The sequence below is a fragment of the Triticum aestivum genome, chromosome 2B (assembly GCF_018294505.1).
Source record: "Triticum aestivum cultivar Chinese Spring chromosome 2B, IWGSC CS RefSeq v2.1, whole genome shotgun sequence".
Taxonomy (NCBI): domain Eukaryota; kingdom Viridiplantae; phylum Streptophyta; class Magnoliopsida; order Poales; family Poaceae; genus Triticum; species Triticum aestivum.
Window position 1 is genome coordinate 462264266 of NC_057798.1, and position 13010 is coordinate 462277275.

Here is a 13010-nt window from a genome sequence, read left to right on the forward strand (position 1 = left end):
GGGGGGAGCGAACATTTAAGCGTCGGGCCGATTCACCTTGACGAGCTAACGTTTCAGCGTCGGGCCGATCATCGCTCTGATCCATCCTGGTGAGTGAACGCTTCTTCGCACCGGGGGAATATGGAGGTAACGTTCCCCTCTTATAATAAGAAGAAATCTTTCTCGGTATCAATCCCCTTGCCCCTCATTTTATATTAGCGTCCAAAAATAATACGAAGGGTTCTGTGCAAAGTTGGTCAGGGTCTTTAGTCTCACTCAATCTGGGCCGTGCACTGGCGATCGAGCGGACGAGATCGACACTGTTTAGATCTTGAGCACCTACGAATACCCCGTGTCCTGGAGTTGTTCCTCCTCCTCTGCCTCGACGGTCGCCTGTTCGCCTTTGCGGATTCCTCCCCTTCCCAGCCTCGTCTGCTCTTCTTCTGTCCCTGGCCCCAGAGACGGCGAGCGGTACACAATAAGGGAGGCCTACTTGCTTCGCCTCCTCATCCTCGTCGGCGACCTCACCGACGGCCAACGGGGCGCAACCAGGGACTCCTACTCGTGCTGTGCTGCCGTTTACTGTTTTTTTTTCTGTTCTAATCTTTTGTTGGTAAGTAACCCCTAGATTGCTCGCGAGTTGCGAGAGTTTAGTTCCTTCGTGGGAATTCTGAAATTAAATGCGACGAAAACCATTTGTACTGATTCAGGTGCGGCGAGTCGGATAGCTAAACAGAAATCTCTGGATTGGTAGCAAATCTAGGCTTCCTCTGAGCACCGATCCTGTTTCGTGCAAAGGATAGTGGGGCATTGCAAGTCGAGTCATGGGTAAGTTCGAGCACGGCAATCTACTGCTATCTCTTAGCCAGGGACACTGGCATGGTTACAGTCTTACAGCCGTTGCTGTTGCGCTGGGGGTAGGAGTTGCTGGGCTGTGCAGAGCGCTGAATAGCAGTTTGGGCGTACAATGGTTTCTCCGGAGGTTCTCCTCCGAATCAGAGAGGCTGTACTACACCGGAGGCCTGCAAAATCTTGGCAATAATTGCTTTCTCAATGTTATCCTGCAGGTAGCTCATACCATTTTTTTCCCACTGAATCCATATTGCGGCGTTCATCGTGTGCGAGTATGGTTATCGGGTTGGAGTTCATGCTAAACCAGTGAATGTTTCCTTGGCAGGCACTTGCTAGCTGCGACCATTTTGTCTTCTCTCTAGACGATTTACTTGGAAGTGATGATGTGCTACCCGAGGAACAATCTGAAAGAATGCCTCTTATCCTTGCTTTAAGTTCCCTTTTAAAAGGTAATATTGGTAACATGGACTGTTAAACTTTGTACCATCTTCAAGATTACTGTTGGGGAATTCAGTGGTGTATCTAGAATCAGCGGTCAATGCATTTGTGTAGTTTTAATGCCGGGCTCTATAGTCTCCAGAATGTGTCCCCAGGTGGTGGAATGAATACATACTCAGTTTTCCACTTTTCCCCAAGCTAATCTCCAATTTATTGTTCACATTTATGGATCTGTTTGACCAAGTGCTAAATTCCCATATAATGGAACTGCATTACCTGGTGCAATCTATTGCTCGCTGCTCATAGTGTAACGTGCTTGATGATCCAGTTGCTCCATTCCGTTGTTGCTTCTATTTGAAAGAACTTCTGCAAATCACATTTTCTTTTAGTTTCTTCTTAAATTATATACTTTATTTGTGATGTCCGAGCTCATTGTTTTGTTATTGTTCATAAATTGCTATCTTGTGTGTCTTAAAATTTCTTTTACTACTTAATGAATCTGCGTATATGTGTGCAGATTTGAGCAGAGTTCGAGATCAAAAAATTGTATTGAATCCAGAAAGCGTAATGCATCCTTTGAGCTGCTATGTTAGTCACTTCAATTTGACCAGACAGCAGGCATGATGCTTTGTTCCATCTATTCTGCTCTAGAAATCCTACCTTGTCTATGATATCCAGGATTTGATAAGAAGTATTTTGCCCTCATAGGATGCTTCTGAAGCTTTTGTTCATCTATTGACATCACTGAGGGATGAATTTTCCCATTGCTATGTACCATATAAGAGCTCTCTGGCAGACATTACCATGTTCCACTCCAAAGTATACAAGCAAAGGGAAGGTAACCAACCTGAATGCAAGCGCTGGAAACAAAACATATTCGGTCCCTTTGATGGGACTATTGGCAGCACATTATCTTGCAGAAATTGTTCATCTGTGGTAGATATCTATGCCTCTTTTTCGTAACTCTAAACGTGTGGTTTATGAACTAATCCCTCCGTCCCATAATATAAGAGCGTTTTTGACACTACATTAGTGTAAAAAACGCTCTTATATTATGGGACGGAGGGAGTATTTAATTATTGTTATTTCTACCCTAGATGCATTTTTTGTTGGCAAATTCAAACACATCTTGGACCATTAGTGTTTTTTTAGCTAGATGTTAGTATATGACTATATATTGCATATATGAAATATGTATTCATGGAATCTACTAATGTTAGATAGTTCACATGGGAGAACTACCAAAAATGGCCAGCCTTCATAGCTTGAAGGATATTATGGTATTAGAGGACAGAGGGATAGAAATTGACTAGAGTGAGAGAATTTTGGATGGTAGAGACTTAATTCTTGTTTGATTGAAACCACATGCACTAGTTTAAAAAATGTCGTTAAAGGGCGTAGTTCTCTCCCTTAACTGTACTATTTAGGTAGAAATGAGACATCCCTGCAGATCAAATGCGGGTGGGCGACCTTACACCTGTAAGCTCTAGCCATCCAGCCAGCGCTCGGTTCTCCATGTGCCCTACTTAGACTGCTGTCTTGAACCGCTCCTAGATCCACATGGACTCAGCTAAAGAATCATCCTGGGCTAATAGGCTATAACATGTAGTGACTTTACTTCCCTAATCTTTCTTATGGATGCGGCATGCATTTGCTTTGGCTCTAGCTGACCTCTTTCCGGAATCCTCGACTGACCGCTGTTTCCTGCAGTGTCTCATGTTTTTTTTCTGTGTTCATACCGCTGACTTGTATGAGTCCACATTTCCACAACATTATTAGCGATCGAAGTTAAGAAGTCTGTTTTAAAATCTCTACGACTACATATATCTAGTAGCAGAGAGAGTAGCTAGCTCTTTTCTATCGTTGTTGAAACCATGCATATTTTGTTTTGTCAGAACTGTTGATTTTCTGTCCTCATTTTGTTTAATGTCTCACAGCTGTCATTGGACTTCGAGAATTTTCACTGCTTGCCCCTCTCTCCCGTGGCTGATATAAATGGAGATATTGTATGTCCAAGTGAATCTTTCTGAGCTTGTTTAATTCAGGGTACATCAGTTGATACTCCGGTTCATGCATTATTCATAATGCTTTGTTCCTTTCCAAATTCAGATTAATGGGTGTAGTTTGGTGGATTGCCTGAAGCATTTCACTGTGTTGGAGCATCTTGACAATTACCGTTGTGATCATTGTTGGCATAATGCTGCTGCCAAATATTTCTCTCTTCAATCAGAAGTTGATGAGGTAAAATTTTGTGACCATATTTTCTATGAAGTTGTACTTGTTTCAGAGTTTAGTTTGACGGTACCTCATATTGACATCTGTACCAGGAAAAAGTTAACAAACTGCGCACCTGTGTCGACTATGATAGTTGCAATTGCAAGCATTTATTTGGTCCAGAGAAAACAACATGGTCAGTATCTTCGAAAGCCACAAAGCAGTTGGCTATCACTCGTTGTCCGAAGGTATCTACTATTGAAATACACCTTCTGAAACTTACATAGAATAATGTCTAAAAATGGCATGACACCTATTGATGTCCTCTTCCAGATCTTGTGCATTCATTTGTTACGTGCTTCTATTAGTTTTGATGGTGAACTCGTAAAGCGTCAGGTAAGCACTAAAAAAGACACATAAAACATTGCCTCTTTCTGTTCATTCCATATGAATTGTGGCTGAATGATCCGCGTTTTGCTTGCAGGGACACGTTTCTTTTCCTTTACTTCTCAATTTATCCCCATTTGCAGGAGGCACATTCACCACTGGACAGGGACCTGGACCTTCAGCTATGAACGTGCAAAAATATGACACGCCGTCTCTCAAATTCTATCGGCAACTAAATGCACACATGCCCATTAATATGTTTCCTACTGGTGGGAACTCATCAAGTCAGGCACCTAAGGATCAAGTAACAAATGGTGGTGTCCACTCACTTAATGAGGCAAGTTATCTGCTTTTGAACTTCTTTTTTACTTGATTTGTCTAAGGATAATGATGATAATGACATTCCTTCATACAAAATTTTACTTATCTGATCAATTCATTTACCCTCTTTATCTTTTCAGGGAAATGCTGATGTGGCTTTGAGTTCTTCGTCACCATCGCCGTCCGCATCAAGGATGGAGCTATATAGGCTATCAGCTGTCGTTGAGCACTATGGTGTATGCGGAGGTGGGCATTATGCAGCTTACCGGAGAGTAGCGTCAACTCCTGACGCTAATGATCAAGTAGGACCTCGTCGCAAGCACTGGGTTTACGTCTCGGACGACCATGTATCACAAGTTTCAGAGGACGATGTTTTGGGTGCGGAAGCCACCCTCCTTTTCTACGAAAGACTGTAGCAGCAGCCTGTTGAGTAGGAGACGTTTTTGGAGAAATCGATGCGGTAGCTTGTCAAGAAACAGCCCCTCTTATTTGAGCAAAATAGCTTAGGATAACAGGCCTTTCTTGTTTTGTAATCTGATGCGTGAAATGTTCGTTGGTGATAAAATACGAGAATCAACCGAGTGAATCAGGCTTCTGGTGACATGCATAAGATGCTTATTAAAAGTGCATTTGAGATAGTAAATGAAGTTGCAGCTTTGATAGTCACCATGGGAGGACAAAAGTCCGGGCTTAGTTGCTGATTTTAGGGAGAAACGCAGCTGCTGAGGCTGGTCACAATGGACAAGAACATAAACTAGTAACTTACACACTTCCCTAGACTATGTTACTACCTCCATAGTGGGTAGGAACATCTATGTAGTGTCATGCAACGATGTATTTATTAGGTTATAGACTCATTGTTTCTTGGAGTGTGTGATGTTTCGGTAACTTATCTAGTTACCACAAGCACCTCTCTCTTCATTAAATACGTGCCACATAAGCAAAGTTGTATTGGAGTGTGTGATGTTACTCCTAAGTTCCTCCCCACCGTGACCAGCCTGAATAACTTACTGGATCTACTGATATGTTCCTTGAAGAACCACATTGATGTCGTGACGTGCGTACTACTCACAACTCATCATGTGGGCGACGAAGATTGATGTAGATGAAGAAGACGAAACACGGCTATTGGGTATAGGGTTTTTGGGTATTTATATGAGTTAGAGGCAAGAAACCTAAGGTAATGAGACCTTCCTAGGCCCCACATGTCACGGGCCGCAGCTAGCGCGCCAATGTTAGTTAGGGTCTTTTTGAGGACTCAATAGAAAAAGATGCAGTCATCATGTAACAAATTTTGGGTGCGGCTAGCTCTAATCATCAACATAGTATTTGTTTGTTGTTCCTTCTCTTTCACTTCTACTTTGCTCTCATATTATGTTTTGTTTCTTGAATTTTTATTATATACTTAAAAAAAGAGATATGTAAATATAGTTGCGCTCGGTCAATAGACGTGCAACTGCAGTTGTGTCCAAGTGATGGACATGCATTTGTGCACATGTACACGGGGATGCAATTGTAATTGCGCGTAACCGATGGACATGCAGCTGCAGGCGACTAGTGGACATGCAACTGCAAGTGACAGGTGGACATGTTTGCAGTTGTGTGTGACCATGATAGTGTAGTTGCGCGCGGCTTGAGAAAAGATAGAAATGAAAAAAAAAGTGTAGTTACACAAAACGCGAAGAAAGAAAAAAAAAAGGAAATGCATAGTAGAGTAAATAAAAACCGTAGATCAACTAAATGAAGGACAAAAAAGAAAAAGAAAAAAGTTCACACGAACCTCCGCGCAAAATCAAATGGCATAGGAGCTAGATGAGACATTGTTAATTCTGATCTAGATGACGTCATCAAATCCATATTTTCTTTCAATTTAGTCATTGGAGGAACTGCTGTCTTTTGAAAGAATTGGATCAAAGTTCCCTTAATAACGTGCTTGAATTACTGTTTGAGTGTTTGTTACATGTTCCAATGGGGGTAGTTCTAAGCAGAAGCAAAATTACGCTTCGAATACTTCCATGCCCAGCCCCGCCGGTTAGTTCCTTGTGCAGAGGTGCACGAACGCAGCCACAATCAACCCAGCCTTCACCCTGACACTCCACGGGATCCCATACTTTCCACTGCTGACAAGCCCTCTCATGAACGGCCAGAAGCACAGCACCATCCAGCCACAGCACACGAACTCTCCGACTCCCGGGCCACCATGAACGCCCGCCGCCGTCCCGACAACGGCGCGCCATGCCGCGACGGCGAGGGCGACAATGTTCAGCATTGAGAGCGCCGTCACCGGGATGAAAACGGGCGCCGAGTCGAAGGTGAACAGCCCAGTATCGGCCTCGTCGGTGCCCGTGCCACCATCGGAGGACGTGCTGCTCTCCTTGCGGGTGACCTCGAACACGGTCTCGGAGAGCCCTAGCGTCTTGAGGATGACGGTGAGGAAGGCGAGGAGCCAGGCGGAGGCCGAGGTGATGCGTTGCATCCTGTGGTTGTTCCACCAGGCGCGGACCGAGAGCCCGCACTCCTTGTACTCCATCAGGTGGTATACGTGGTAACTCAAGAATAGAGCCGCTGGGATGCGAAAACCTTCATTAGATGTCTGCAAAACAGCAAATGCACAAATCTTATCAAACAAATTACACAAACATTTTTGTTTAGTTGCATAGACTTGTGTTTCCACATCACCACGTGTACTGAAATTTCAGCTATGAGCAATGTAGTAAAGGGTCATGGCAAAAATGTGTGTACCGTTGGCAAGAAGGACTGGTTTGTGAGAAGGCAGAAAGGTCCCAATAGCGCGTAACACATCTCGAAAGGTGCCCTCATGGGCCACGCGTTGACGATGAGATAGGCAAGGCATTGCCGGAGTTGGAGGCGCCTGAAGATGGTGCCGAGGATGGGGCTGTTCCGGCTGATGAGTATCTCCAGAAGCCCTGTTGCCCATCTCTTGAACTGGGTCAAGCTAGCCGGCCCCCCTGTCGGAGCACATCCCAAGAATGCCGGTGGGTCGGTGTCCAACAAGGCCGATTCCCAACCCGCCGCTTGGATCCGTTGCCCGGTCAAAATGTCCTCTGTCATTGATCCATAGACCCACCCAATCTGCAAAAATAGATGGAAGAAACTGTAATAGAGAGAAACTGCAGAAGGTTTGTAGATGTGGCCGTACTGTAGCAAAACCTGCAAAAATACGGCAACGAAGCTAAGCACACCTCTTGGCCCCAACATGTGCCAGCCTCATAGTTGCAGTCGCCTACTTGTTTTGCCATTTCGACCCGACTTGATATATCTACGGTTGGTCTAGCGAGCAGGTCTCCTGAGATGATGTTCCTAGATGATTCGATCAACTCCTTTGAGCTCCCAAACTTGGCTTGCAGCTCCTTGTAAGATGGTGAACCTGGCAAATTCAGAAAGCCATTTGATATGCCCTAGTCGAACTGAAATGCACTGGCCAAATACTCCAATTTACGCCGGATGCCTCATCTTTTGTGTGCCCAGTTTTATTACCTCTTGTCTCGTGCTTGACGGTGTCCGGAGGCGGCATGCCGTAAATGACCTTCCTGCGGTGAAAACAGCCCGTGCCGCCGTAGAACGTGCCTTGGATCCCGGCGAGCCCACCTCCAATTTTCTGAACATGCCAGAAAAACCAGTGCAACTGTAACACTACCCTAGTGGTGCACTACCACAACAGCACTTGTGCACATGCATATGTAGTACCTTGGTTATAACCTGCATCTGGTTGCCAAAGGGGTCATCCTTGAGGCCACCGTAGAACTTCTGTGGCGCCTGGACGAACCCGCTGTGGATCTCGTCGTCGAACCCCAACAGGAGGCACATCGCGTGTAGGGCGACCTGCGGGTTGTTGGCAAACATGTCGCAGTCCACATTCAGCATGATCGGAGCGTTGGTCATCACGGCCGACACCCTTGTCTGCACCACGAAATGCTCAGCTTAATTAGTATCAAATGTGTCGTGCAACCGTCTGAGCTTTTATCTGCCACTTTTTGCTGTTTGTGTGACACACTGATTAGTAGTGCAACACTGTATTGAGTAGAAGAGAGCTCACCAGAACATTCATGGCACCGGCCTTAAAGTTGTGACGATGTCTGGGGCTTTTCTCTCTCGAGAGGTACACCAGATGTGGGAATCCTTCACCTGTTTTGTTCTTGCTGTTATCCCAGAGAACCTGAACTCAGACAGGTTAACCGTGACGATATTAGCACGAGACGGATTCGCTATGCGTTTGGCACGACACGATGTACATGGACACGTGGATATGGTCAGTGCAGCGACCTTAACGATGGTAGGATGGTTCCCGCGCTCGGCGTCGATGAACTCGGCGAACTCGTCGCCGCCGTCACGCAGAATGGAGACCTCGTCGGCGTTCTCGATCCGGCTGGCCAGCTTCTCATATTCGCTCTGAAAGTCACACGTACACAAGGAAGATGCATGGTCATGGCGATGATGGACGACCAAACATTATGGAAACTGACATCATCATCATCGGCTGACCTTCATGAGTGCCCAGCTTTCCAGGAACTCGTGGTCGACTGTACCGGTGTCAACCTCCGGCGCGGAAGAGAAGTACATGAAAGGGGCCCTCACACCAACGTCGTGCCTCTTGCAGAAGGGAACCCAGAGGCTGGCGAACTTGGCGGCCTCGCGCAGAGAGTAGCACGTCAAGGGGGAGCAGCCGTCGTCGGAGACGTAGCACGCCAGCTTGCCGACGTGCGGGTAGTCCAGGGCGAGCAGCGAGAGCACCGTGTTCACCGTGATCAACGGCGGCTCCAGCGCCGGGTCCGCCGTCGTGACGAACATGTCCACCGCCGGGAGCTCTTCCATCCTAGCAAAATCATCACAGACACGACACAGCTTAAGGAAGAAGTTGCACGAAGCTGTAGGTCAACATTATTTTGCAGTTAGTGTGCACAAGAACGTACGTACCTGTGGGAGAGGTTCTCGGGGTAGGTGTCGAACCGGACGGGGCTCCACTTGCCGTTCATGTTGAGGATCCACACGAAGGCGAACCACGCCTCGCAGACGAGCGCTGCCAGCCACGTCCCGCCGCGCTCCCCGAGCGACGCGGCGCGGCGGGCCACGAGGGCGAGGACGAGGAAGAGGATCACGAAGTCGGCCAGCATCCACGCGCTCCTGCCCAGGGCGACCCTCTCCTGCAGCTTCTTGCCGCCCGCCATGGCCGTGGCCGAGAGGTAGCTAGCCACTAGCAGTAGCAGACTAGCTAGCAGCACAACACCACAGCTCCACCCACATCCACAAGCAACAAATGCTAGAGTGCATTTATAAAGACCGGATAAACTATCCTCTCCTCGGTGCATTTCCGATCGGGACAAAAGGAAAACTACTCTATGATTTGTGATGTGCAGTGCATGGGGTCTGGGAGAGTCGGAGGACAAGAGAAAGTTATCTTTACTTGGTCTCTGCCATGAACCACCGTATGATAATCTTTGGGATAGGGATGGTGCTCTTGTCTCTTTGCTACGGAGGTGTGTGTTCGTTGCTCACTTGGTCCTCTGCGTACCACCCAGCCCAGCCAGATCCAAGCAAAACCATGGTGTGTGGAGAACAGGAGTCCAGTTTGGATCCACGCGGGAGAATGGGAACGAGCACGTTGTTATCCCTGACGAAATCACTGACGTACGTACGGTAAATTATTGGATGGCGGCCGGCGAGCGAGCTTGGACCCCCTGCACGTCACGCCTAACGACCTCGCCGAGTCGCCAGTGACTATTTTTTTTACCCAAACTTTTTTCTTGAGAACTTGTGTTACACAAATGCTCGGTACAACGTTATGTGAGCCGTCGAGTCCAGTGATGAATGTACGTACAGTTGGGATCGATCATTTCCCAGCGAATGGTGCGCCGGCCGGCTACGTTGAATTGGTACCAACCGTAAGAGTTTCATACGGCAAAGGCAAATGGCGCAAACCAACCGATGGTTCGAAGAACAGTGATATCTCAAACCTATCAGGGTTCAAGTGCTATACTTAACACCGGTGTTCGTATTTCTATAAAAGCCCCGCTTTGATAATAAACGTATAAAGGGCTATAAGATCTTTGCCAAATCATACCCACTTTCATATATATGATGGGTCATCGGCCGAAACATGTACGCCGTAGTACGTTTCGGGAGTGAAAGAACACAATTAAATGTAGAACAACGTGTAACACAGTTAAATGTAGAACAACACGTATACTATAGAGAAAAGTATACTTTTCATCCTTCATCTCTTCGGAGAGTCTAAATTTCGTCCCTCAACTCCGAAACCAGTCAGCTTGCACCTCTAACTCTTGAAACCAGGCAAGTTTAGTCCTTTGACTCGGCTGACCTGGTATTGATGCTGACTCAGCACGGTTTTGATTGCTCTTCGTCCACGTGGCAGTATATCTCTCACCGGTTTACTGAGCCATTTCATCGAACACCTGACATGCACTCCCCGTGCTGTCCATCACCAAGCAGTGTTGCCTCGCCGCCCAATTGAGTGAATTGCAAAAAACCACCACATTTGAAGCTCAAGCAACAGATTGCCACCACATTTGTAGCGCGTCCCAAAAAACCACCACTTTTCTTGTAAATTTTCTCAATAAAAACAAATGACCGCTTTGCCGCAGTTAACCCGATTTCTGACAGGGCTGGCCCACCCGTCAGGTGCCACGTCGCACAAACCGGACGACGCACGGGTTGACGGCCGTTAGGGCACTCGTGTGGTCAAAGCGTTGCCCTCCACTCGCTCACTCTCACTCTCACTCCACCCCACTCTGCTCTGTCCTCTGCTGTCGCCGCCGGAGCTCTTCGCCGCCGCTGGAGGCACGGTTCCCTCGCCGCCGTTGAACATGCCGTCGTGGAATGATGGAGAGGAGAGCAGCGAGGAGGAGCTGGTCGGCATGGAGCTGGAGCAAAACTGGGTAAGAAATCTGATCTGTTTCGCACCGAGGGTTAGGGTTAGGGTTCAAGTGTTCTTCGATTTGAGACAATGGTTTGGAGCACTTGCGCTATGTTCTGAGGTTCATTACCGTGCTACAATGCAGGCGAACCCTGGCACCACCATAGATGCATCCTTCTATGGTAGAGCTGTAAATGCAAGCATCACATGTAGACTGCACTTGGCCCCATGCATGAAATATGTTGCATTTGAAGGAAAGGACACTGGGAGGAGGTTCTATGGATGTGCTGTTCCTCAGGTCAGTCAATAATATCCAACTAGGGTTTGTGTTGGTGGTAGTTAGTCTGCAAGAATAAAATTATGTCAGTAAATTCAGTTAATGAAGCATGATTTGGACTGTCTGAAGATGCAACAATAAAATTATGTCAGTAAAGTAAGTAAATGAAACATGATTTGGACCGTCTGCAAATGCAAGAATAAAATCATGTCAGTAAATTCAGTTAATGAAACATGATTTATGTCAGTAAAGTAAGTAAATTCAGTTAAATGAAGCATGATGCAGCAACTGCAAGATGCAGAAACAGAGATGGAAGCATGTATTTTAGTTTTATGATACATTAATTGAAGCATTGACCCCGTTGTTCTGATATTTGTACTGTCTGTACATGATTTGTACTGTCTGTCTGTAGATGGAAGCATTAATTTATGATACATGATTTATTCAGTTAATGTGGTATCTGAAAGTTTGAAGCTAGCATATTTATGATACTTGATGCATGATGGTATTGATTGTGGAGTTGCTCACTGGGTTGATGCCCCATGATGTTCTATTCTGCAAAGATGTTTGGTGAAGATATGGGAGATGTTTCATGAGGAGAACAATGGCAGAATGATTGACCATGAGAAGTATAAGAAAGAGTTGGAGAAGGTGCACAAGGAGTTGGATACACTTGGTGATCAGTATAGTCAGCTGGTTGAGGATGTCACCAAGATGTTTGATTGGGCAGATCAGAACAACAGGGTCATGAGTGATGAAGAGTTCAAGCAGAAGCAGATGGATGTGGACAAGGACATGGAGAATCTAGCTATCAGCAAGGAGAAGGACAGTGATGGCATTGGCAAGATGAAGGAGATGGAGAAACTGGCTCAGGAGCTCAAGGAGATGAAGTGCATTTATAGATCTCAGGGAGAGATCATTAGGAACACCAGGAAGGAGAGGGGTGGCTTCAAGAAAGAGAGGGACTGACTGATAGAGGAGAAGAAGAAGCTGGAGTTTCTGGTGGGTGATCTTATGAAAGCTGGTCATGGCAACAAGGACAAGCTTGAGAAGATCAAGTCAATCCTTGCTGAGTGAACAATGATGTTCATCAGTTATGTTAAGCTAATATGTGGCCTTGGAATAATATAGCTAGCCTTGGGGTTGTATATTTTGGGAATCCACCTAGTTATGTAATGACTGTAATGATTATCTGCAAAACTACCTCCAGTTAAGTTATGTAATGTATGTAATGACTAGCTGCAAAACTACCCCGGTTATGTAAGGTTGTTAGCTCTCTATAGTAAGAGCATAGTAAGAGCTATGCTATTATGAATCTACAATTATTATTCTGCTTGTTTGGACTAAATGGTCAGTGCTCAAGACCAACTGGGCATGGCCAAATTGGGCAAATGCTTACAGAAGGTAAATTGTTGATCACATAAACCACAAAGAAAAAATATAAACCACAAAGAAAAAATATGCATAGTGCACTCACCCCCTTAACCTATAATTTAGTCTTTAGGGTGGCTTGGACTCGACAAAACCACCAAAACCACCATTTAATCATCAAGGTGGCTTGGGCTCGACAAAGTGACCTAAAACTATCACTTAGGCTTTAGGGTGGCTTGGACTCGACAAAACCACCAAAACCACAATTTAATCATCAAG

At 46.0% G+C, this 13010-nt stretch overlaps 2 protein-coding genes across 3 annotated transcripts; one reads left to right on the forward strand and one right to left on the reverse strand.

Moving 5' to 3' along the window:
• The first annotated feature begins 351 nt into the window (after nucleotides 1–351).
• On the forward strand, nucleotides 352–4857 carry LOC123045468 (ubiquitin carboxyl-terminal hydrolase 27). 2 transcript variants are annotated; one of them, XM_044468527.1, is made up of 12 exons: nucleotides 358–592; nucleotides 690–807; nucleotides 901–1046; nucleotides 1157–1280; nucleotides 1787–1887; nucleotides 1978–2205; nucleotides 3207–3275; nucleotides 3379–3510; nucleotides 3597–3731; nucleotides 3817–3879; nucleotides 3968–4207; nucleotides 4332–4857. In XM_044468527.1, exons 2-12 carry the CDS (start codon nucleotides 804–806, stop codon nucleotides 4605–4607), a joined length of 1518 nt encoding a protein of 505 aa, XP_044324462.1. In that variant the 5' UTR covers nucleotides 358–592; nucleotides 690–803; the 3' UTR covers nucleotides 4608–4857. The 2 variants fall into 2 exon arrangements, with proteins under 2 accessions (XP_044324461.1, XP_044324462.1); XM_044468526.1 differs by having other exon boundaries at nucleotides 352–592; nucleotides 690–1046.
• Nucleotides 4858–6035: 1178 nt separating this feature from the next.
• On the reverse strand, nucleotides 6036–9535 carry LOC123045469 (cellulose synthase-like protein H1). The gene is made up of 9 exons (XM_044468528.1): nucleotides 9127–9535; nucleotides 8695–9025; nucleotides 8476–8601; nucleotides 8249–8368; nucleotides 7900–8112; nucleotides 7690–7810; nucleotides 7395–7579; nucleotides 6934–7284; nucleotides 6036–6784 (listed from the first exon to the last, which is right to left on the reverse strand). Exons 1-9 carry the CDS (start codon nucleotides 9516–9518, stop codon nucleotides 6224–6226), a joined length of 2400 nt encoding a protein of 799 aa, XP_044324463.1. The 5' UTR covers nucleotides 9519–9535; the 3' UTR covers nucleotides 6036–6223.
• Nucleotides 9536–13010: the final 3475 nt, after the last annotated feature.

Excerpts from the sequence above, each read along its gene's own strand:
- LOC123045468 (XM_044468526.1), top strand. The coding sequence starts at position 804 with ATGGGTAAGTTCGAGCACGGCAATCTACTGCTATCTCTTAGCCAGGGA. Across the intron at positions 1,281-1,786 it reads TTTAAGTTCCCTTTTAAAAG|ATTTGAGCAGAGTTCGAGAT; the intron begins GTAATATTGGTA and ends ATATGTGTGCAG. Across the intron at positions 2,206-3,206 it reads GCAGAAATTGTTCATCTGTG|CTGTCATTGGACTTCGAGAA; the intron begins GTAGATATCTAT and ends AATGTCTCACAG.
- LOC123045469 (XM_044468528.1), bottom strand. The coding sequence starts at position 9,518 with ATGCACCGAGGAGAGGATAGTTTATCCGGTCTTTATAAATGCACTCTA. Across the intron at positions 8,113-8,248 it reads CCGGTGCCATGAATGTTCTG|ACAAGGGTGTCGGCCGTGAT; the intron begins GTGAGCTCTCTT and ends TTCGTGGTGCAG. Across the intron at positions 7,285-7,394 it reads GCACATGTTGGGGCCAAGAG|ATTGGGTGGGTCTATGGATC; the intron begins GTGTGCTTAGCT and ends CTATTTTTGCAG.